General features: G+C 42.7%; 1 protein-coding gene across 8 annotated transcripts in view; it reads right to left on the bottom strand.

Moving 5' to 3' along the window:
• Window positions 1–10,590: 10,590 nt before the first annotated feature.
• LOC140468838 (bcl-2-related protein A1-like) overlaps window positions 10,591–26,198 on the bottom strand; it is a 55,199-nt gene continuing 39,591 nt past the window's right edge. For 3 of the 8 annotated variants that reach the window (XM_072564874.1, XM_072564877.1, XM_072564875.1), the window contains 5 exons: window positions 24,982–25,170; window positions 23,322–23,591; window positions 13,397–13,463; window positions 11,070–11,544; window positions 10,591–10,946 (listed from right to left, as the gene is read on the bottom strand). In XM_072564874.1, coding sequence (XP_072420975.1) covers window positions 10,800–10,946; window positions 11,070–11,492 — 570 coding nt within the window. In that variant the 5' untranslated portion in view covers window positions 11,493–11,544; window positions 13,397–13,463; window positions 23,322–23,591; window positions 24,982–25,170 and the 3' untranslated portion in view covers window positions 10,591–10,799. Of the gene's footprint in view, window positions 10,947–11,069; window positions 11,545–13,396; window positions 13,464–14,294; window positions 14,415–23,321; window positions 23,592–24,981; window positions 25,171–26,198 lie in introns of those variants that run through there. The other 5 variants (XM_072564880.1, XM_072564878.1, XM_072564879.1 and 2 more) reach the window with 3 other exon arrangements.

The following is a 26,198-nucleotide window of genomic DNA, read 5'->3' as shown; positions in this document are numbered from 1 at the left end:
CCCTTTCCCAGTTTCATCTCCATGACCCAATTCTCTATCCACGTCAATATACTACCTCCAACATGGTGCATTCATCCTATGACGTAACCTTTTGTGAGGTAACTTGTCGAATTCCTTCTGGAAGTCCAAGTACAACATTTCTACTCCTTGCCTTCTATGTACTCAGGTTACTCAGGACTCTGTGCTTGATTAAATTATAATTTTCTAAATGTTCTGCTACTACTTCCTTAATAATTGATTCTAATACTTTTCCAACAATAGGGGAGGGGATGGTATAATGGTATTATCACTTGACTATTCATCCAGAGACTCGGGTAATGTTCTGGGGTCATGGTTTCAAATCCTGCCATGGAGAATAGTGGTATTTGAATTTAATTTTAAAAATGTAGAATTAAGGGTCTAATGCTGACCAAAAAACTCTTGTCAATTGTCAGGAAAAGCCCATCTGGTTCACACGGGTGGCACGGTGGCTCAGTGGTTAGTACTGCTGCCTCACAGCACCAGGGACCCGGACTTGATTCTCAGCTCGGGCGACTGTCTGTGTGGAATTTGCACATCCTCCCCGTTTCAGCGTGAGTTTCCTCCCACCATTAGTCAGGGGTAAATATAGAGTAGGGGAATGGGTCTGGGTGGATTACTCTTCAGAGGATCTGTGTGGATTTGTTGGGCACAAGGGCCTGTTTCCATACTGAGGGGAATCTAATCTAACAATCTTTAAGAAAGGAAACCTGCTATCCTTACCTGGTCCAGCCTACATTTGATTCCAGACCCAAAGAATGCAGTTGACTTTTAACTGCCCTCTGGGCAAATCGGGATAGGCAATATTTGCTTCCCTAGCCAGCAATGTCTATATCCCATGAATGAATTAAAAAGAAGTTAGGCTAGTTGTCTCCCTCCCTTTTTGAATAGGGATGTCATATTGGCAGTTTTCCTATGCTCTGATACTTTTCCAGAATCCAAGTATTTTTGGAAAATTAAAACCAATGCATCCACCATCTCTTTAACGACCTCTCTTAGGATCCTACTTTGCACGCCATCAGGGCCAGGGAATTTATCAACCTTTAACCCCATTAGTTTTCCTATTGCTATTTCTCCAGCAATGTTGATGGTACTTAATTCTGCACCTGCCCCCGACCTCTGTATTCTTTAGTATTAATGAGATGTTTGAAATATCTTTCACCATAAAGATTGATGTAAAATATCTGTTTAACTCTTCTGCCATTTCCTTCTTTCCAATAACTGCTCCCCAGTTTAATTTTCTAAGAGACCTGTGTTCATTATTACCTCTCTCTTCCTTTTTGTCCTGGTAGTTTATCTTCTCTGTGTTATTATCTTTTTAGTCCTCCTTTGCTGGATTCTGAATTTATCCCAGCCTTTGAAGCTATCACTGACATTTGACTTCAGTATGCTTTTCTTTCAACTTAATACTCTCCCTAACTTCCTTCGTTAGCCATGTATGGTTTATCCCTCTCTTGGAAACTTTCCTCCTGACTGGGGATATATTTTTGCTGACAGCCATGCATTACCTCCTTAAATGTATGCTGCTGCTTGCTCACTATCATTCCCATTGATCTATTTGCCAAGTTCACTTTAAAGGTAATCCTGTTCTCATTTCATTGTAATTCCCTTTATTTAAGTTAAATGCAATCATTTCCAACTTATATTTCTCGCTCTCAAATTTAATATTAAATGCTGTCATGTCATGATCACTACTTCCTACAGTCATGATTTGGAGATGCTGATGTTGGACTGGGGTGTACAAAGTTAAAAATCACACAACACCAGGCTATAATCCGACAGGTTTATTTGGAAGCACTAGCTTTCGGAGCACAGCTCCTTCATCAGCGCTCTGAAAGCTAGTGCTTCCAAATAAACCTGTTGGACTATAACCTGGTGTTGTGTGATTTTTAACTTTGTACTTCCTAAAGAATCTTTTATTTGGAGGTCATTTCTTAAACATGCATCATTATCCATTACCAGATCCCAAGTAGCCTGCTCCTTGGCTGGCTCTGTGAGATATTATTGTGTTACAGGTTATCTTTATTAACTCACTCACCAGCTTGCTATATTCATTAATAATGGGGTCATTCATAATCCTTTACTAATCCATTAAATTACTATTACATAATTTCATTCATTCATAAAACCACAGTTCTGCAATATATTTTACTATCCAAATTTAAAAACAACCCTTTCAAACCCATTACTGCATTTTCAAACCTTGTCAGCCCTTACTACAAGCAGTGTTTACCTCAGAATAAATGTAGCATGCAGAACACTACCATCCTCATCAAGTCTCCATGAAACATTATAATATTAATCAGCCCTTACCAACCATCTTCTGGACATGAATAGATTCCCCAATTAGTAAGTACCTGTTAAATAGCTTTTAACTGGGCCATTATCCCTTTAAGAAACTAACTGACAAAACAGCGTTTCCACGAAATTGCATGAATGAATGGAATTTATACCGGCAAACAGTTAATAAATCTAATAACCCAGCTGCAGTGATCAGTTTAATATCCTTTATTCTTTTTATTATGTATAGGTACAATTTATAACATAGTTAGAGCATAGAGGCCTACTATTTTTTACTACATTGCAAAATTTGACAGACTCTTGGGAAGTAAGGCAGGGCAGGTGACTGAGGTGTCAATAGGGGAGCACATTGGGGCCAGCGACCATAATTATATTAGATTTAAAATAGTGATGGAAAAGGATAGACCAGATCTAAAAGTTGAAGTTCTAAGTTGGAGAAAGGCCAATTTTGACAGTATGAGGCAAGAACTTTTGAAAGCTGATTGGGGGCAGATGTTTGCAGATAAAAGGACAGCTGGAAAATGGGAAGCCTTCAGAAATGAGATTACAAGAATCCAGAGAAAGTATATCCCTGTCAGGGTGAAAGGAAAGGCTGGTAGGTGTAGGGAATGCTGGATGACAAGAGAAATTGAGGGTTTGGTTAAGAAAAAGATGGAAGCATATATAAGATATAGACAGGATAGATCGAGTGAATCCTCAGAAGAGTATAAAGGCAGTAGGAGTATACTTAAGAGGGAAATCAGGAGGGCAAAAAGGGGACATGAGATGCCTTTGGCAAATAGAATTAAGGAGAATCCAAAGGGATTTTACAAATACATTAAGGACAAAAGGGTAACTAGGGAGAGAATAGGGCCCCTCAAAAATCAGCAAGGCAGCCTTTGTGTGGAGCCGCAGAAAATGGGGGATAGTATTACTAAATGAGTATTTTGCATTAGTATTTACTGTGGAAAAGGATATGGAAGATATAGAATGTAGGGAAATAGATGGTGACACCTTGCAAAATGTCAAAATTACAGAGGAGGAAGTGCTGGATGTCTTGAAACGCATAAAGGTTGATAAGTCCCCAGGACCTGATCAGGTGTACGTACCCTCTAACTCTGTGGGAAGCTAGAGAAGTGATTGCTGGGTCTCTTGCTGAGACATTTGTATCATCGATAGTCACAGGTGAGGTGCCAAAAGACTGGAGGTTGGCTAACGTGGTACCACTCTTTAAGAAGGGTGGTAAGGACAAGCCAGGGAACTATCGACCAGTGAGCCTGACGTCGGTGGTGGGCAAGTTGTTGGAGGGAATCCTGAGGGACAGGATGTACATGTATTTGGAAAGGCAAGGACTGGTTAGGGATAGTCAACATGGCTTTGTGCATGGGAAATCATGTCTCACAAACTTGAATGAGTAACAAAGAAGATTGATGAGGGCAGAGGGATAGATGTGATCTATATAGACTTCAGTAAGGCGTTCGACAAGGTTTCCTACGGCAGACTGGTTAGCAAGGTTAGATCTCACAGAATACAGCAAGAATTAGCCATTTGGATACAGAACTGGCTCAAAGGTAGAAGACAGAGGGTGGTGGTGAGGGTTATTTTTCAGACTGGAGGCCTGTGACCAGTGGAGTGCCACAAGGATCAGTGCTGGGTCCTCTACTTTTTGTCATTTACATAAATGTTTTGATGTGAGCATAAGAGGCACGGTTAGTAAGTTTGCAGATGACACCAAAACTGGAGGTGTAGTGGGCAGTGAAGAAGGTTACCTCAGATTACAACGGGATCTTGATCAGATGGGCGAGTGGGCTGATAAGTGGCAGATGGAGTTTAATTCAGATAAATGCGTGGTGCTGCATGTTGGGAAAGCAAATCTTCGCAGGACTTATACATTTAATGGTAAGGTCCTAGGGAGTGCTGCTGAACAAAGAGACCTTGGAGTGCAGGTTCATAGCTCCTTGAAAGTGGAGCTGCAGGTAGATAGGATAGTGAAGAAGGCATTTGGTATACTTTCTTTTATTGGTCATAGTATTGAGTACAGGAGTTGGGAGGTCATGTTGCGGCTGTACAGGACATCGATTAGGCCACTGTTGGAATATTGCGTGCAATTCTGGTCTCCTTCCTTCAGAAAGATGTTGTGAAACTTGAATGCGTTTAGAAAAGATTTACAAGGATGTTGCCAGGGTTGGAGGATTTGAGCTATAAGGACAGGCTGAACAGGCTGGGGCTATTTTCCCTGAACCGTCAGAGGCTGAGGGGTGACCTTATAGAGGTTTACAAAATTATGAGGGGCATGGATAGGATAAATAGACAAAGTATTTTCCCTGGGGTTGGGGAGTCCAGAACTAGAGGGCATAGGTTTAGAGTGATAGGGGAAAGATATAAAAGAGACCGAAGGAGCAACTGTTTCACACAGAGGGTGGTACGTGTATGGAATGAGCTGACAGAGGAAGTGGTGGAAGCTGATACAATTGCAACATTTAAAAGGCATTTGGATGAGTCTATGAATCGGAAGGGTTTGGAGGGATATGGGCCAGGTGCTGGCAGGTGGGACTAGATTGGGTTGGAATATCTGGTCAGCATGGACGGGTTGGACCAAAGGGTCTGTTTCCATGCAGCACATCTCTATGACTATGACTCTAATTTAAACGACAGAAGGGCTAACACCTCCTAATTATGCAAGTAGACCAGACAGACATCCCATCAGTAGCAGCCAGCACTTAGCACGTTTTAACCCATCTCCTATCTCCCAGGACAGAAGCCCTTAAAATCTTTGTGTTCAATAAATAAAACAATGTAACACCATAGTAATGGAATTTTAGTACATGTAAGAACAGTGTGCAAAGGAGCTCTTGTAGGTCCTGTAACTCGGGATTGTCTTGCTGCCTCGAACTTGCACTGTGGTTACTGAATAAAAGAGGCTACTTTCACCACGTACTGATTTAGGTCATTATTTGGACACGATCCCACAACTCCATGACATAACGTTCGAAGAAGCTATCCCAAATGCTCTCTATGAATTTGTTGTTGTAGCTACATTTCCGGTTTGGTTAATCCAATTGTCTGTTAATCTTTCATTTCAATTTATCAGAGCCAGACTCATTCTCATTGGTCTTCTGATTGATGTATTTTGCTCTGGATTGCTATGGCCAACTTAAATGTTATAGTTGTCACTGTCTCCTAAATGTGGTCCTAATGACACATCATATTCTTACAGAGCTAGCTACACCAAACTGACACCAACCCATTCAATACATTTACTGCCAATGATAATTCATATAATGCTGGTCTGAAGTATTGGATGAGCTCCTAAATGACTGCTTGGAGTTGGTGGACTGGTCCACGTTCAGGAACTCCTGCTGTCCTAGACTTCATGCTACTTAACAATGTGATTTGCCTGTATTGCTTGCAAGGCAAAGCTTTTCACTGTAACTCGAACACATGACAATAAATTCAATTCAATTCAATGAGTAAGTGTGTAGAGGATAGCATGCTAAAGAAGTTAATCCCAGTGTTCCCCATGGAAACCATGGATGAACCAGAAGATCCACTCCCTATCAATTTTAAAACAGCTATGGACAAGGACAAAACTGGTCTACGGGTTCAATTTCTAAATTGGTGTAAGGTGAATTTTGATGGACTTAGGATCTTGATTGGAGTAGTTTATTTGCAGTTGGAGGCATTTAAAAGTGAGTTAGTTAGAGTTCAGGGTCTATATGTTTCTGTGAGGGTGAAAGGCAAGGTTGGCAGGAATAGGGAACCCTGGATGACAAGAGATATTGAGGCTTTGACCAAAAACCTCAGGTACAAGTAGCTGGGATCAAGGGAATCCCTGGAAGTATACAGGGAATACAGGAGGTGAAAGTGAGGACTGCAGATGCTAGAGATTTAGAGTCAAGAGTGTGGTGCTGGAAAAGCACAGCAGGTCAGGCAGCATCCGAGGAGCAGGAAAATCGACGTTTCGGTCAAAAGCCCTTCATCAGGGAATACAGGAGTTTACTGAAGAAGGAAATAAAGAGGACATCAGATAGCCTTAGCTGAGAAAATTAGGGTGAATCCAAAGAGGTACTTTAAGTATATTAAAAGAAAAAGAATAACTCAAGAGACAATAGGGCCCCTCAAGGACCAAGGTGGACATGTATGTGTAGAACCACAGATGATGGGCAAAGTTCTCAATGATTATTTCTCCAGTGTTTACCGTGGGGAAATACATGAAGACTTAAGAACTTGGGGAAGTTAGTGGTCATATCTTAGGGACAGTCCATATCACAGTAGAAGTGGTGTTGGATGTATTAGAATGTATAAAGGTGGATAAATCTTCTCATCCTGACCAGATATACCCAAGGACACTGCAAGAGGCTAGAGAAGAAATTGTGGGGCCCTGGCTGATATTTTTGTATCATCGTTAGCCACTGGTGAGATCCTAGTAGTGAATATTGTGCTCTTATTCAAGAAGGGCTGCGAAGACAAACTGGGAGCAATATACCAGTATGCCCAACATCTGTAATAAGTAAGTTACTTGAGAAGACTCTTAGAGATAAGGTATACATGCATTTGGAAAGTCAGGGTTTGATTAGAAATAGTCAGCATGGCTTTGTGCATGGGAGATCAAACCTCACAAATCTGTTGGAGTTCTTTGATGATCATAATTCCATGAAAGTAGAGTCGCAGCTGGATAGGATAGTAAAGAAGGTATTTGGTATGCTTTCCTTTATTGGTCAGAGCATTGGGTATAGGATTTGGAAGGCCATTTTGCAGCTGTACAGGACATTGGTTGAGGTCACTTTTGGAATATTGCGGGCAATTCTGGTCTCCCTCCTATCGGAAAGATTTTTCAGACTGTAGGCCTGTGACTAGTGGAATGCCACAAGGATTGGTTCTTTTTGTCATTTATATAAATGAATTGGATGTGAGCATAAGAGGTACAGTTTGTAAATTTGCAGATGACACCAAAATTGGAGGTGTAGTGGACAGCGAAGAAGGTTACCTCAGATTACAACAGGATCTGGACCAGATGGGCCAATGAGCTGAGGAGTGGCGGATGGAGTTTAATTTAGATAAATGTGAGGTGCTGCATTTTGGGAAAGCAAATCAAAGCAGGACTTATACACTTAATGGTAAGGTCCTAGGGAGTGCTGCTGAACAGAGACCTTGGAGTACAGGTTCATAGTTCCTTGAAAGTGGAGTCGCAGGTAGATAGGATAGTGAAGAAGGCGTTTGATATGCTTTCTTTCATTAGTCTAATTGAGTACAGGAGTTGGGAAGTCATGTTGTGGCTGTACAGGACATTGGTTAGGCCACTGTTGGAATATTGTGTGCAATTCTGGTCTCCATCCTATCAGAAAGATGTTGTGAAACTTGAAAGGGTTCAGAAAAGATTTACAAGGATGTTGCCAGGGTTGGAGGATTTGAGCTATAAGGAGAGGCTGAACAGGCTGGGGCTGTTTTCCCTGGAGCGTCAGAGGCTGAGGGCTGATCTTATAGAGGTTTATAAAATTATGAGGGGCATGGATAAGACAAATACACATAGTCTTTTCCCTGGGGTGGAGGAGTCCAAAACTAGAGGGCATATGTTTAGGGTGATAGGGGAAAGATATAAAAGAGACTCAAGGGCAACTTTTTCGTGCAGAGGGTGATACGTGTATGGGAATGAGCTGCCAGAGGAAGTGGTGGAAGCTAGTACAATTGCAACATTTAAAAGGCATTTGGATGGTTATATGAATAGGAAGGGTTTGGAGGGATATGGGCCAGGTGCTGGCAGGTGGGACTAGATTGAGTTGGGATATCTGGTCGGCATGGATGGGTTGGACTGAAGGGTCTGTTTCCGTGCTGTACATCTCTATAACTCCATGACTCTAAATAAAGGCAAAATACAGCTGATGCTGAAAATCCGAAATCAAAAAAACAAAGTGCTGGAGAAACTCAGCAAGTCTGACAGTACTTGTGGAGAGAGGAACAAAGTTAATGTTTCAAGTCCAATACGACCGTTCTTCAGAAATATTAATTAATCCTACTTAGCTTTGGAAAATCACATTTGGTCCCCAACTTCAAATCATTGGTATGTAATGTGATCAGTTAGAGCCCAAGGACCCTTTGGTCCAAATTGTCCATGCTGATCAGGATATCCTAACTTACTCTATCTTAAAGAGTGGGGATGGGGGTGTGTGGAATGCACTGCCAGCAGTGGTAGTAGATTCAGATACATTAGGGATATTTAAGTGACTCTTGGCTAGGCACATGTAAGATAGTACAATGAAAGGTACATAATTTAGTCTGGTCTTAGAGTAGGATAAAAGGCTGGCACTACATCGAGGCTGAAGGGCCTGTACTGTGCTGTACTGATCTATGTAATCTAGTCCTATTTGCCAGCACTTGGCACATATCCCTCGAAACCCTTCTTATTCATATACCCATCCAGATGCCTTTTAAATCTTGTAATTGTACCAGTCTCCACCACTTCCTATGGCAGCTCATTCCATATATTCACTCTTTGCGTGAAAAGGTTGCCCCTTAGGTCCCTTTTAAATCTTTTCCCTTCACCCTAAACCTATGCCCTCTAGTTTTGAACTCCCCACTCCAGAGAAAAGACCTTATCTATTTACCCTATCCATAACCCTCATGATTTTATAAACCTCTATAAGGTAATCTCTCAACCTCCAACGCTCCAGGGAAAACAGCCCCAGCCTATTCAGCCTCTCCTTATAGCTCAAATCCTCCAACCCTGGAAACATCCTTGTAAATCTTTTCTGAACCCTTTCAACTTTCACAATCTTTCCTGTAGGAGGGAGACCAGAATTGCACACAATGTTCCAAAAGTGGCCCAATCGATGTCCTGTGCACCTCCCAACTCCTGTACTCAATGCACTGACCAGTAAAGGCAAACATACAAAATGTTCACTATCCTATCTACCTGCGACTCCACTTTCAAGGAACTATGAACCTGTACTCCAAGGTCTCTTGGTTTAGCAACACTCCTCAGAACCTTACCATTAAGTGTATAGGTCCTCGCGGAATTCCCGAGCCATTGCCTAACAAGTCACAATTTATCCATTTACTCCAAGTCTGTTTTCTGTCTGTTAGTCAATCATTAATTCAACAATATCAACTATCACATACGCTTTAATCTTTTTAACCAACCTAAGTGTACTGTGTCCATCAACTCTCCTTGATCAATTTTGTTTGTAACAGCTTCAAAAAGCCTCAACAAGTTCATCAAACACAATTTCCTATTCACAAAATGTATTATTTCCTACTCTAATGTTCTTTGCCAATCCCAAACATTTAAAGGCTCCTAACTGTTCTCTCATATAGATGTAAAGGATACCACAACTCTACTTTGACAGGGAAATATCTTGGGGTCCTAGCTAAGGTTTATCTTTTATCTAACTTCACTCGAACAAATGACATGGTTGTTACCATATTGTCCTTTAACGATTATCCAATGTTACGACAGTGATGTTACAACAGTTACCCTCCACTCCTTGCATCTTACCTTCCACTACAAGAAGTGCAAACGCTGCATACACACCTCCCCGTCACCACTGTCCAAGGCCCCAAAGGATCCTTCCACATCCGACAGAGCTTTACCTGTACTTCCACACACATCATTTACTATGCTCATTGCTCTTGATGTGGTCTCCTCTATATTGGGGAGACAGGATGCCAACTTGCGGAACATTTCAGGGAACATCTCTGGGACAAAGGCATTAACCAACCCCACCGCCCTGTGGCTAAACACTTTAACTCCCCCTCCCACTCCACCAAGGACATGCAAGTACTGGGCCTCCTCCACTGCCAAACTCCAACCATTCGATGCCTGGAGGAAGAACGCCTCATCTTCTGCCTAGGGTCCCTCCAACCACATGGGACCAATGTCGATTTCACCAGTTTCCTAATTTCCCCTCCCCCTATGTTATCCCAGTCCCAACTTTCCAACTCGGCATCATCCTCTTTACCTGCCCATCTTCCTTCCCACCTATCCACTTCACCCCCACCTTCACCTACCTTTCGCATTCCCAGCTACCTTCTTCCCAGCCCCAAACCCTTTCCATTTATCACTCAGCCCCCTTGGGCCACCCCCACCATTCCTGATGAACACATTATGCTTGAAAAATCAACTCTCCTGTTCCTCCGATGCTGCCTGACCAGCTGTGCTTTTCCAGCACCACACTCTTCCACTCTGATCTCCAGCATCTGCACTCCTCATCTTCTCCAATTACAACAGTGAAATGGTAGATTTGGCTGTAGTGTTTCCAGGCATCCTGGGATTATGACAGGCTCTACACAAATGCAAACCTTCTCATTGTAATATTTATTTAAATAAAAAATATACATTTTATTACAAATCAGAGCTTACTGTATTTAACCTTATGTATTCGAATGAGATGCAACAAACTTTACGAAAGGTTCATAAAACCCAAATGCAGATTCTCCCGTCAGGAGCCAATGTTCTTCCGCTGAGCTGTTATGCTGTGTTAAAGAGCTCAGGTATTTCCCTGTTTTCAGTGTTGGTAAATCACAAAGGAGAATGCAGCAATAATCCCTGTGACAGCTGCTAGTTTTGCATATGAAAATCGGGGACTTTTCTGCCGGAAATAATCCACAAAACCGGTGTCTTCCCGTTTAAAGTATTCTACGAACCCCTTCTCCTAGTTAAAAAAAACAAAAGTAAACTTTATGAATGAATGCAACACCGTAACACAAACATCTGTGATCTCAAACAGCAGAACAATGGGCAATCTGGCGGTGAATGTTTGGAAGTAATTCCCTACCCAGCTACCGTTCTCCTTGATCCACGCAGCTTTGAAGGTCCACGTGTGATGAGCCATACACTGAGCCACGTCCTCAACCAGTTCTTCTTCTGGAATGCCTCTCCTTTTCAAGTGCCTCACTAACTCTCCACAAAAAGCATACAAAGCCACAAGTCTGCTCCAGTTATCCTTCCCATCTGAGGAGATCTCGCTCATTAGAATGGGAAACGCCCGCTTCACGTCCTCTGTGGAAGTGATGTTGAGTTGTTTGATGTAGAGTTCAAACTCCTGCTCTCTGGCTCCCTGGAAGAGGGAGGCCGCCTTACGCAGTGTTTCAGCCGCGCTGCTACTCGCAGGAGCTGACTGAGGTCCTTCCAATGCAAACTTCAGATAATCCTTTATCAACATGTAGACGAACTGTCTCGAGTGTGAATCGTGGTTCATGATCAGTGCTGATCTTTCTCAGTTGCTCGCTCAGTCTCAGCCCAGTGTCATTCTGCAATGAACACACCGACCTTGGTTTTATTAGCAGCAACCTGACCCGGACTTTCCATTTTGCAGAATTGATGTGTTACTGAGATCCGCCCACCCGCCTCTGACCGAAGCAAATTTCCCCTCGGTAATTAACCGGAACAATTCTGTTCGAGTAACTCTCCCTCAAAGGGGAAAGTGGAAATCGCCCAATTGCAGGAACCTTGTCTCAGCAGAAAGGAAAATCAAACGTTCAAAACATGTTTGTAACTGCTCTGCGCCTATTTACATACGTTTTCGAATCGATTCTGTAATCGGCAGAAGGCGCGCACCATGAATAAATATTAGGTTAAAAACAATGACTGCAGATGCTGGAAACCAGATTCTGGATTAGTGGTGCTGGAAGAGCACAGCAGTTCAGGCAGCATCCAAGGAGCAGGAAAATCAAACTGCTCCTCGGACGCTGCCTGAACTGCTGTGCTCTTCCAGCACCACCAATCCATGAATAAATATGGTTAATCTGGAGACACTCTCGGAATCTCAGGCCATCTCAAAAGGCTACACAGCCAATTAGGTACCGCCGAAGTATAGTTACTATTCCAATGTGTGAGTCAGCTAATTTGAGCACGGCAAGATCCCAAAATATGAAATGTGGTCATCACCAGATAACCTGTGGGGGGAAAAAAAAGCTACTTTAAAGAGTCTGACTTGGAAGTCGCACTTGGCCTCCATTTTGAAGGATAAAGACAAGACAGACCAGTATGTCTCACTGGGAGAAAGTGAGGACTGCAGGTACTGGAGAATCATAGTCAAAGGGTGTGGTACTGGAACAACACAGGAGGCCAGGCTGCATCCCAGGAGCAGGACTGTCGGCTTTTCAGGCTTATGCCCGAAATGTCGATTCTCCTGCTCCTCGGATGCTGCATTACTCGCTGTGCTTTTCCAGCACCACACTCTCCACTATGTCTCATTCCCCATTTTTATTGATGTGGGTTCAAGGATAGTTAACCTTGAGAATATCAGGGAGATTACCTCAGCTCATTGACCCATGCCACACTATCTGCTACATTCATTTTGGTTTGATTTATTACCGTCACGTACTGAGATTGAGTGAAAAGTATTGTTTTGCGTGCTATTCAAACAAATTGTACCTTACACAAGCACACCAAGATATAGAATAGAATGCAGGATATAGAGTTACAGCTATAGATAAGGTGCAGAAAAACAGCAATACTAATATAAGAGAGGTCCATTCAAAAACCTGATAACAGCGGGGAACATGCTGTTGATGCATGTTTTCAAACTTCTGTATTTTTTGCTTGATTTAAGAAGGTGGAAGAGAATATAACTTGGGTGGAAGGGGTCTTTGATCATGTTGGCTGCTTTGCTGAGGCAGTGGAATCCTGAGACAGAGGCAATGGCTGGACTGGTTTGCATGATGGACTGTGTTACATTCACAACTCTCTGTAATTTCTTGCAGTCTTGGGCAGTGCAGTTACCATACCAAGCTATGACACACCCTACTAGGATGATTTCTGTGGTACATCTATAAAAAAGTCTTAGTTTAACTTCCCAAGTGAAATCTACATCAGTACAAAATCTAGGCTGACATTCCAGTGTGGGAATATTGCAGAAGCCACTGTTCAGATGGCACTTTGTGAAAATAAAAACAGGTGGAGAGTTTTCCTTGTATTCTAAACAAATTGTCTCCCTCAACCAAGGTCACCAATACAGGTCACTTACCTTATTGCTGCTTATTGCAGCTTGTCCACCATATTTTCCAACATAACAATGATAATAATTAAAATAATTCATGAGTGTGCAGTGTTTTAAGATATTTTGAGATTGTCAAAGGTGCTATATAAATACAAACTTACTCTTTCAAATAGGAATGACCAATCCCAGTTATTTTCTGTACATCAGATTGTTGCTTGGAAATTGATTCTGAAACAAATTGGGCAGAATATTTTAATTCATTGAGTGACAAAAACAATTTACTTAAGGACAAGAACTTCATCATTCAAATTATAAAAACAGAAATTATGATCATTGAAAAGGTCAGAACCCAAACACTTCCTACAGCATTAGAACTCACCTATCCACACACAATACATCTCCGTGTGAATCATTTACTGTATATTTGATCACAATAGCACAAAAAAGTCAAATTAAAATCTGTGAAATAACTTGGTCTGCTGTACACTGAGGAAAACATTTTACTTTCTTTCAGAAGCAGCAGCTAGGATCGTGCAGCATTAATTGATGTTCTTCAGGTCAGGACACACCTGTAGCCTGCACTCCCAAGGTGCAGCAATCTGCCCTTACGTAGATGATTAACATGAATGTGAGGGGTCCTTATTTGCTGTAAATGATGGAGTGATTCTTAGATTTAACATTTTTATTCAAATATCAAATACATTTGTGGTGAGTATTCTCTGTTGCTAAATAAACAAAATCTAGATGTCATGATTATTTAGTATCCTGATGGGCTACCTAGATAATGTTTCTTTTAATTTGCTTACTCCTAACTGATCCTGTCATCAGCTTTGGGATTTAGCTGTTTTAAAAGTGAAGAAAAACAAAATCAGCACTTTCTAAAACTGAAATTGACATGTTTTTTTTTTAAACTGCAATTGTAACTAAGTAAAACAGCAAAACACAAAGCAAATAGACCAACATATGCTGTGAAAATGCAGGCTGCAGAGGTTTGGGAAAGTTGAAGTTAATGGAGGCTGGAGAATGGCATTACTTGGCTGGTGGTGAGAAGGGTATTACCTGTGAGATCCTTCATGTAGACCTGATCAGTCTACGCTGCTCTCAAAACGGCTGGTAGGGGTGGGGGCCGTGGTAGAGACTATTACACAATCTTCTGGAATGTGCTTTGGCAAAGGAAGTCTGGAGAAAGATACAGCAGTTTTGTCACGATTTGTCCCGAGTAGTTCCGTGACACAGGACTCTAGTTCTACAGCCTATTCCCCATGACACACAATGAGACAAACATCAACTGCACCTGGCAGACCATCAACTCAGTGAAGGACACTCTTTGGTCTGACCAAAGCTTGTTGGTCTTCCAGAGCAAGGAGGTGACCTTGAAGGGCTCCTGCCCAAAACGTTGATTTTCCTGCTCCTCGGATGCTGCCTGACCTGCTGTGCCTTTCCAGCACCACTCTAACCTTGACTGAGTGTTGCAGACTGGTACATTCTAAGGTCCAGGACTATGTGCTAACAGACTCACTAAAGCTTGGGACAGCTGCTGCTAAGAAGCAGTGGAGAAAGACCACTGAGATCTTTCTGCTGATGTTAAGTGGGAGTATCCAACCCTCCACTGCCTCAAATGCATATAGTCTTGCATGTGTAAGAAATGTCTTTGTTTTATTTGGATGGTGTCAAACTCCAATGTTTGTTTGTTTGTTTCATTGATACACTACTAGAACCGAACTGCATTTGTGACTATGTATATATACAAAGATTTTTTTTACGAATAAAGTATATTTTTTAAATTAAAAAAAAAAGAGGCTGGAGAATGGCATTAGAGCATTGAAATCACCCAGTCTGGCACTTTCTACCAAACAGACTGAGGCAGGCTACTGACAGGCAATGTCATGGGGCAACAGGAATTTTCTTGTGGTGGTGAAATTACGGAGGAACCTCAATTATCCGAATACCAATTATCCAAAAATTGGATTATCCAAAGGAAATGTCGAAGTCCCGAGAGAAACATTACATCAAAGACGTGTTTCCAGCAGTGATCGCGTCTTTTGTTTAGTGATTAAAGAGGCACCATCTCAAATGACTGATCTCCTGCCCCCTCAGTCTCCGCACACTTTCCCTTCAGTTCTACAGAGAGGTGTACCCTAAACTCCATTCCCCAGATAACCTCTCTAACATAATCTCCTGTACGTGTGTGTGTGTGGGTGTGTTGGAGTTTGGGAGCGAGGGGGGGGGGGCGACGGCGTTGAACTGGTTTGGGGCAGGTGGGGGGCGGTGTTGAATGGGTTTGGGTGCAGCTGGGGGGGGGGCGGTGTTGGACGGGGTTGGAGGCGGGCAGGGTGCGGTGTTGGACAGGGCTGGGGGCAGGCGGGGCGCGGTGTTGGACGGGGCTGGGGGCAGGCAGGGCACGGTGTTGGACGGGGTTGGGGGGTGGGTGGGGCGCGGTGTTGGACAGGGTTGGGGGTGGGTGGGGCACGGTTTTGGACAGGGTTTGGGGGACGGGGCGCGGTGTTGGACAGGGTTGGGGATGGGCGGGACACGGTTTTGGACAGGGTTGGGGCGGGGCATGGTGTTGTACAGGGTTGGGGGTGGGGGCAGTGTATGTGGTTTGGGGGAGGACAAGGGTCAGTGTTGGATGGGGTTGGGGATGGGTAGGGGACAGTGTTGTATGGGGTTGGGGGGCGGGGCAGTGTTGGGTGCGGGTGGGAGGCTGTGTTGGGGGCGGGGGGTGGTGTTGGATGGGTTGGGGGTAGGCGGGGGCTCGTGCGCTGTGTGCTGCTGCCTCATTTCCTGAACGGGGAGCAGACTTTAAAAACTTCAAGCCCCAGAGAGGAAACGTATTTAATGGATTAACTGAATAATCAATTATCCGAACGAAATAGTGCTCGCCCTGTATGTGGTTAGCTCAGTTTTGTTCTTTATTGAGTACCTTTACCCTTTCTAATTATATTATTTCTAAAGATGACACCTTTCAGTTTACACTCAAGTGATGTCACGTTATAATTCAGAATGCTTCTTGTGTTGTTTACAGTTGAGTACATGACAAATCTACATAGTCATGGCTCACATCAATCTTAGCTTCCCAGCCTACCTCAATCCATTGAAATTTGCCTACTCGTGCAACAGGTCCATGGCAGACTCCATTTCCTAGCCCTACTCTCATCTCTGGAACATCTGGATAATAAGGATGCATACATCAGGCTTCTACCTATTGACTACAGCTCTGCTTCAACACTATAATCACAACAAAACTAACCTAGGCCTCTACTCTGTCCTCTGCAACTGGATCCTTGACTTCTTGACCCACAGACAGCAATCAGTGAAGATAGACAACAGCATCTCTTCCCAGACAATCGTCAAAACCGATGCCCCACAAGGATGCACACTCACCCCTCTATTGCACTTTCTGTACACTCATGACTGTGTGGCCAAATTTCTTCCAAATTCCATCCACATGTTCACTGACAACATTATTGTAGTAGGTCAGATATCAAATAACGACAAGACAGAATACAGGAAAGAGGTAGAATACTTGGTGACATAGGGCAAAGATAACAATCTCTCTCTCAATGTCAACAAAACTAAAGAGCTGATCATTGACTTCAGGAAAAGGAGGACATACCCTGATCTACATCAATAAATCTGAGGTGGAGATATTCAAAAACTTCAAGTTCCTAGAAGTGATGATCACCAACAATCTGTGCTAGACCAGCCATGTTGATGCAATGGTCAAGAAGGCTCAACAATGCCTCTTCTTCCTCAGGACGCTAAGAGAAATTCGGCATGGCCACTAAGATGCTCACCAACCTTTGCAGATGCACGATAGAAAACATTCTATCCAGAGGCATTAAGGTTTAGTACAGCAACTGCTCTGCCCAGAACCGCACGAAACTACAGACAGTTGTGAACACAGTCCAGTTCATCATGCAAGCATGCCTTTCATCCATTGACTTCATCTTGTTACCTTTAAGGTAGAGTAAAAGCTGGCACGGACCTAGAAAAGCACAGAGTGTGCTGAAAACATTTAAAATGTAATATTTGACTGAGAAACAAATAACTGCACTGGGTTGCTATGTTACACAACAAATTCAAATTTGGCCAATCAGTTTAAAACCCAATCAAATTTGAATTTTACTGTTTTGACGACATTCGACCACTGAGATGATGCAATGCTGTGGGGTTTAAAATCAGGCATTTTGGACAGTTAGCCAGAGAGACAAAGAGCACCATACTGCCTGCAGACCCTCTCTCTGAAAGGTACCTTTTCATATGAAATCTGCAGCAGATGACCCAGGAAAATCTACAGAGGAAGATACAAAGGGAATTCCAACAGCTAGCTAGATTTGAAATTTGATTTTTGTTTTGCAAGTCTTAATCGGGGTTTTATTGGATCAGTATGTTGTTGTAGAGTGGGAGATAGATAAATCGATCAGACAAAAGAGGCTTACATGTTCGAAGGTTGTTATTTAATGTTCTCTTTCCTTGGAGTTAAAGAATAAATTGTTTAAATAAATTGTTTAATAAAAGTAACAAAAAAATTACCTAAATCTCAATATTTAAAGAAACAATTGTCACTCATACTTTAATAGGTTATGATGCGAGGTGAGCTTTTCTGTATGTCTGAATGTTAAAATAGCAAAAGTGTTTACCCCTTGTCATAACAATCTACACTTCTCGTTGCTGTGGAAAGGGAGCCAACATTATCAAAGACCCCTCCCACCCTGGGCTTTTTAAAAATTCATTCGCAGGATCTGAGTGTTGCTGCCTAGACTAACACTTATTGCCACTCCCTAATTGCCCAGAGAGTACAGAGGAACCTCAATTATCCGAAAATCGGGTTATCTGAAGGAGATCTCGAGGTCCTGATGGAAACATTACGTCAAAGATGTGTTTCCAACAGTGATTGCGTCTTCTGTTTGGAGGGCAGTGTTGAATGTGGTTGGGGAGCGGGAAGAGGGGCACTGTTGGAATGGGGGGGGGGAAGGGCGGTGGCTTGCACACAGTGTGCTGCTGCAGTCTCCTGAATGGGGAGCAGACTTTTAAAACTCTGAACCCCAGAGGAAAGGCATTTACTTGATTAACCAAATAATCGATTATCCGAACAAAATAGTGCCCACCCATCTCATTCAGATAATCAAGGTTCCCCTGCATTGAAGAGTCAAGCACATTGCTGTGGATCTGGAGTCACATGTAAACCATACCAAGTAAGGATAGAACTTTCCTTTCCTAAAGGAGATTAGTGAACCAGATGGGTTTTATGACAATCAGTAATGGAATTATGGTCATCATTAGACTCTTAATTCCAGATATTTCAGTAAGGCCTTTGACAAGGTTCTACATTGTCGGCTTCTCTGGAAGGTTAGATCGCATGGAATCCGGGGAGCCAGCAAATTGGATGCACAATTGACTTGATGGTAGGAAGCAGAGGGTAATAGTGGAAGGATGTTTGTCAGACTGGAGGCATGTGACTAGTGGAGTGCCTCAGGGGTCTGTGCTGGGCTCATTACTGTTTGTTATCTAAATCAATGATTTGGATGAGAATGTACAAGGTTTAATTAGTAAGTTTGCAGATGACACCAAAATAGGCGGTATCATGGACAGTGAAGAAGGCTACCAGAAGTTGCAGCAAGACCTTCATCAGCTGGGGAAGTGGGCTGGGAAATGGCAAATATAGTTTAATACAGATGTATGAGGTCTTGCATTTTGGAAAATCAAATCAAAATAATAGTCTCATGATGAATGGTAGGGCGACAGGAACAGAGGGACCTTGGAGGTCAGGCACACGGTTCTCCGACACTGGAGTAAAAGGTAGACAGGGCAATGAGGAAGGCTGTTGGCACATTGGCCTTCATCAGTCAGGTCATTGACTAAAAAAGTTGGTAAGTTATGCTGCAGTTGTACAGGACATTGGTGAGGCTGCCCTGTTGTGTTCAGTTTTTGGTTACCTTGGAAGGAAGGATGTTATTAAGCTAGAAAGAGTGCAGAAGAAATTTACAAGAATGTTGCCAGGACTCAACAGTCTGAGCTATAGGGAGAGGGTGGACAAGCTAGGAGTTTTTTTTAGAGCAAAGAGATTGGGGTGGGGGGAATCTTATAGAAATGTATAAAATCATGAGAGGTACGAACAGGGTGAATGTACTCTTTCTTTTTCCCAAGTTTGGGCATCAAGGACTAGAGGGCATCAGAAAGGAAAGAATAAAAGGGAACCTGAGGGGCAACCTTTTTACACAGAGGGTGATACGCAGATGTGATGAGCTGCTATCAGAAGTGGTTGTGGTGGGTATATTAACAACATTTAAAAGGTATTTGGACAAATACATGGGCGAATCCATACATCTGCCATGGTGAGATTTGAATCCGTATCCCCAGAATATTACCTGGGACTCTGGATTAACAGCCTAGTGATAATACCACTACGCCAATGCCTCCCCTATAATTTGTTCCAACCTCTTCAGTCAGGCAGAAGATAAAAATGCTTTTACTAACAGATTCAAGAACAACCTCTTCCCTGCTGTTATTAGACTTCTGGATGGACCTCTCAAATTTTGAATCTAATGTTGTTCTTGCTTCTTGAACAACTTCTTTTCAGCTTAACTTTGTATTTCTCGCTTTGTTCAATCACCCTTTGAGCTTGATGTCTTTGTATGTTGTGATCTGCTGTACTGCATGTAAAACAAAACTTTTCAATGTCCTGAGGTACATAGAGTCAAAGAGATGTCCAGCAAGGAAATGGGCCAACTCATCCATGCCAACCAGATATCCTAACCTAATTTAGTTCCATTTGCCAGCACATCATGGCCCATATCCCTCTAAACCCTTCCTTTCCATATATCCATCCAGATGGCTAAAATATGTTGTAATTGTACCAGCCTCCACCACTTCCTCGGGCAGCTCATTCCATACATGAACTGCCTTCTGCATGAAAAGGTTGCATTCTAGGTCCCTTTTAAAAATTTTCCTTCTCTACCAAACCTATGCTCTCTAGTTTTGGATTCCCCCACCTCAGAGAAAAGACCTTGTCGATTTACCCTGTCCATGCCCTCATGATTTTATAAACCTCCATAAGGTCACTTCTCAGCCTCCAATGCTCTGAGGAAAACAGGCGCAACCTATTCTGTCTCTTCCTATAGCTTAAATCCTCCAACCTTGGCAACATTCTTTTAAATCTTTTCTGAACCCTTTCAAGTTTCACAACATCCTTCCAATAGGAGGGAAACCAGAATTGCACACAATATTCCAAAAGTGGCCTAATCAATGTTCCATACAGCCAGAACATGATCTCCCAACTCCTGTACTCAACACTCTGACCAAGAAAGGAAAGTATACCAAATGCTAAAAATCTCACAACATCAGGTTATAGTCCAACATGTTTAGTTGGAAGCACACTAGCTTATGGAGCATTGCTCCTTCATCAGATCATTATACCAACTGCCTTCTTCACTATCCTATCTATCTACGACTCCACATTCAAGAAACTATTAAGCTGTACTCCAAGGTCTCTTTGTTCAGCAATACCCCCCAGGACCTTACCATTAAGTGTATGAGTCCTGCCCTCATTTGCCTTTCCAAAATGCAGCACCTCACATTTATCTAAATTAAACACCATGGGCCCACTGGCCCTCTGATCAAGATCCTGTTGTATTCTGAGGTTACTGTCTTTGCTGTCTGCTACACCTCTAATTTTGGTGTATTCTGCAAACTTGCTAACTATCCTTCTATGTTCACATCCAAATCATTTATATAAATGATAAAAATCAGTGGACCAAACACTGATCTTTGTGGCACACCACTGGTCACAGGCCTCCATCTGAAAGGCAGTTTGTCACCAGCACCCTCTGTCTTCTACGTTTGAGCCAGTTCTCCCTGTATTCCAGATGAGCTAAACTTGCTAACCAGTCTACCATGAGGAACCTTGACCAATGCCTTACTGAAGTCCCTGTAGATCTTGTCCACCACTCTGCCCTCATTAATCATCTTCGCTACTTCTTCAAAAAACTCAATCAAGTTAGTGAGACATGATTTCCCACGCACAAAGCCATGTAGACTACCCCTAATCAGTCCTTGTCTTTCCATATATATAAATGCTGTCTCTTAGGACTCCCCCCCACCAACTTGCCCACCACCAACATCAGGCTCACTGGTCTATAGTTCCCTGGCTTTTCCTTACCACCCTTCCTAAATAGTGGCACCATGTTAGCCAATCTCCAGTCTTTTGCCACCTCACTTGTGACTATCGATGACACAAATATCTCAGCGAGGGGCCCACTAATCACTTCCCTAGTTTCCCACAGAGTTCTAAGGCACACCAGATTAGCTCAGAGGGATGTGTTGCCTTAATGTCGTTTATACCTTTATGTGTTTATGACAACCAACACCTCCTCCGCTGTAAGTTGGACATTTTTCAAGATGTCGCCATTTATTTCCCCCACATCCTATATCTTCCATGGCTTTCTCCACAGTAAACACTGATGCAAAATACTCGTTATTATGTGACAATAATAAATCAAATCAAATAATAACTCTTTCTCTTAACGATGAGTTATATCAATCTATCTTCTCCATGATATTCTGGTTGCATTTGTTTCACCTTCTCATTACTTGTGTCTTCTATTTGCACAGATTCAATTTCATCTGTTAGTAATCTGCCTGAGACCCGGGTTCAATTCCCGCCTCAGGCAACTGTCTGTGTGGAGTTTGCACATGTTTGTGTGGGTTTCCTCCCACAGTCCAAAAATGTGCAGGGTAGGTGAATTGGCCATGCTAAATTGCCCATAGTCTTAGGTGTAGGGGAATGGGTTTTGGGTGGGTTGCTCTTCGAAGGGTCAGTGTGGGCTGAAGGGCCTGTTTCCACACTGTAAGTACTCTAATGTAAGTAATCTAATCTAATGTATCCAATTACAGGTTATATTTAACTCACAATTATCAGACCCCATGCACTATCTCCATCTCCATAACGCTTCCTAGTTTAGTATCATCTGTGATGTTAATCAGTTTGCATTGAGTACGTGAGCACAGATCAAGTCAGTAGAGCTTCAGCACCACTCCTTTAACTACCTTGAACAGTAAGATTTTCTTATTGTTTTCAATTTCTGCAGCAGCCTTGTTAACGCTACCAATGCCAACTTTTTCAAGAAATGGATGTTCGGCTGTACAGAATTTTCCACTTTACCAGCCATTATTTATTTCATTATGCACAACCTTTGTAGATTTCCTCCTGGTGTTTAAGATTAGATTAGATTCCTACAGTGTGGAAACAGGCCTTTCGGCCCAACCTTCCACACCGACCCTCCGAAGAGTAACCCACCCAGACCCATTTCCCTCTGACTAATGCACCTAACACTATAGGCAATTTAGCGTGGCCAATTCACCTCACTTGCACATCTTTGGACTGTGGGAGGAAAACGGAGCACCCAGAGGAAATCCACGCAGACACGGGAAGAATGTGCAAACTCCACACAGACAGTCTCCCGAGCTGGAATCGAACCTGGGACCCTGGAGCTGTGAGGCAGCAGTGCTAACCACTGAGCCACTGTGCTGCCCCTGAACATTCAAATAGCAAAATTACAATATTTTACAAAGTATTGGTGTGTTACTCTGGTCGGTCTTTCGCTGTCTGGTTGAAATTTGTCCACTTTTTTGTGCAAACTATGTCAGCGTGATTTCATACTAAATCTGTATCTGTTAATTCGCCAGCTCTTAACTCCGCTCAAATGTTATATATATTCCTTTATCAAATACGATCAGGAATAGGGTTGCTCTGAGCCATCCTCTTAGCTTGGCTAGAAATCGTGGGTTTAAGCCTAGATTCATCACAATCATCAATCCTGCCTCCAGGAGACAGTTGCTTTCTGTTTTCATAAGTTCAAATAAATCTGCGTTAAACAATCCAATTAACTGATCTTCAACCTCATTTCCTTTGGCATTCTTCAAGGTTCTCACTCCTTCCCCGACTGCCTTCATAATATTACATCAGCAGAGAAATATTTCACGTTGTATAGCATCTGCAGTTTATTAATTTCTACTTCCTTTTAATGACACTTTTGATGTACTTCTGAAATTTCTGTTGTAAACCAAGAGCATGTCCTCTCCTACCTGTTACTTCCTGCTGGGTTTTTGGCACCAATTTTTCTTCCTCTTTTCACTTCTGATTTTCTCAATGAACCATGTGTATGATGCTATTTGAATGTTCAGTTTAACTTTGCCTTGATAATGAGAGATGTCCTTTTCTGTAGTTTCTCTGTACTTTCCCGAACCTTGATGACTTGTTTGGTCATGAGTTTTCACGCTATCCATTTACTAATTTTTGATTTTTATTCACGTCCTGTTTAAAATTTGGCAGATTAAAATCTCCCAATTATACTGCTGAAATGGAAAATTAACAAAATTAACATTTACTCTGAAATCCATTTACTCTGAAACCTGAAAGACAATGCTTTACTAAATTTAAAACTTTCTGACACTTTGCAACTTTGCTGAAGTCTCTTGTCTCTGCGGAAATTTGTAAACATTCAACAAGAGAAAAATATAAGAACAGTACGTCCACAACAAGGGAATGAAAAGAATAACAACTCAAATCTTCACAGTCTTTTCCCTTGATAGTGTGATAAGAAACAGTATAAGACGAATATCCGAAATATGCTCAATGCCCTTGCACAAGGCATTTTTGTCAAGTGCATGTGGTCCCTCTGCAATGCAGAGGTTAAAAAAAAATTAATAAAGCTTTTTGGTTGTTCTTGCTAATCGTTGAGTCAAGTCAATTTAATTTCCATGACAGTAAACATGGGGGTTCGTCCCGGCACCCCGCAACTGGGTGAGATTCTGAGGATTCCCAGGAGGTGCAGGCGCCAGTGCCTTGAAGGTCTTTCACTTCATCTCGAGCGCTGAATTGGCCCCTTTGCATGAGAGGGCTGTGAATCTGTGGATCGCCCCAGCGCAGGGAGATCGAATCGAATAGAGTTGGGATAAGAGTCATGGCTTAAGTAATCCTGTATAGAGACTCATTCGAAGAGAATAAAAGAAGCAGGAAAAGGGTTCAGTAAACTCTCGCGTGGTATTTGAGCAAAACCCAAGGGAAGGGGATTGCTGTCTCTACAGTGTTTGAGAGACAGCAAGTTTAAGGGTGGTTTTAGACTTGGAGCCACCATTGGCTGAATTGGACTTGCCAATGACATACCGGGTACGTGGTTTCTTGGTTTATGAAAACCAAGGCATTGAGGCGGATGTGCCCAATGCAAAGGGGGACCTCCGGAGGTAAAAGCAACTAAAAGGGAAAAGATAACGGTACCGGAGAGAGAGAGAGAGAGAGAGAGAGAGAGAGAGAGAGAGAGAGAGTTGAACACTTTTCCAGTAACACTGAAAATAGGCTCCAGCAAGAGCAAACAAAAAGAGGGTCCACAGAGGACTTGAAATAGTCAACCAAAAATACAGTACATGCAAAATAATTACGGCCCAGAGTCTGTAAAGCAGTTAGAATTGTGGATTAAGGAATGTGGTTTTCTGGAGGGAGGAAGTTTTAGTAAAAGACAGTTGGAAATATTGAGGTTGAGGTTGGAGGAGAGAGAGGAGAAATGCAAGAGAAAAATAGAACCTGTGAATTGGAGTGCTTATAACATGTGGAAGGCTGAGGCTGATATCAGGGAAAGAAAATCTCAAGTAAAAGATAGATCAAATACGTGTACAAACACCAGTGCACATGCGCGGCAAACAACCTAACGAAGCTGTACAGTGTCTTAAGTCTGTTTCAGATCCTGACCTTGATGACTGCCCTCCGAAACCTACAGCCCTCCCTACGAGATCCGCCTGGCGAAGGTTCCACGTCAGCGGCCGCTGCCTCAGGGTCTGCTGGATCACCGGTAGCATCTCGTACCCGCAACAGATTGAAACAAGAAGCCCAAGAGAAGTATAAATGGCCAGCTGCAAACGTCCATGCCAGAGCAGCCCGCTAGTGGAAGAGAACAGAGACTTTAATGCTTTTGCTGCAGTGCTGGCAACCGCCTGTAGGGAGGCATTTCCAATGCGAATGGACATGACCAAAATAGCAATGTGTAAACAACGGGAAGGTGAGACAGTGTCCCAGTACCTTACACGCTTCACTGAAGTCCATAATGTCCATAGTGGACTGAGACTACCTGAAGACATCACGGCAGCAGAAATCATGCCGTATGAAGCACACCTGAGGAACAGCTTCATCAATGGAATGAAAGATGAAACAGCGAAAAAGGTAAAAGACACATGTATTACCTGGGACATGGGAAAGCTCAACTTGATAGAACAGCATGCGATACATGCTGAAAAATTGCTTACCCAAGAGAAGGATAAAGGGAAATTGAAGGTGGAACAGAAAGCACATAAAGCTCAGCTTATTTTGATGCAAATGCCCAGCCGTTAGAGGGAGGTGCTGCAGGAAAAGAGGGCGGAAGAGGCGATGGCAGAGGTAGATCTGGCGGGTGCTCTGTTTGCGGAGCAATGGCCTACTGGACGAGGCAGTGCCTGCACAGACAGCCTCAACTGGCCCTGGAGGCTGGACAGCAGGGTGACTGATAGGGGAAGGCTGAGTGGAGGTGGACAGCCCACAAGATGCAGGTCAGCCTCTTTCCCTTATGCTTGTCAATGAAGACTCGCTTATGCTAATCTATTCTACTAACCTTACAGGCAATGAAACAAGTCCCACCCCTAAATTGAGCGCTGAGATTGCACAGCGTGGACCATATGTTCAGTACAATGATGATATGTATAAGTCAATGCCTATCTCTATGTTATATGTGGAAGGTACCCCAGTTACCTTTTCTGGTAGATACAGGGGCATCCCTGAAAGGCTTAGTAGTGACAATGGGACATCAGTGATTATTTGGGAATAAACATGAGACAACATTGTGCTTATCACCCAGCGAGTGGTGGGGCAGTGGAAAGAGAAAATTATACCTTAAAAAATAAATTGACAAAATGTTGTGAGGATCTAGGGGTAGCATA

Source organism: Chiloscyllium punctatum, chromosome 48, assembly GCF_047496795.1.
Source record: "Chiloscyllium punctatum isolate Juve2018m chromosome 48, sChiPun1.3, whole genome shotgun sequence".
NCBI lineage: Eukaryota > Metazoa > Chordata > Chondrichthyes > Orectolobiformes > Hemiscylliidae > Chiloscyllium > Chiloscyllium punctatum.
The sequence above is the reverse complement of the archived record's forward strand: the minus strand, read 5'-3'. Positions and strand labels throughout refer to the sequence as shown.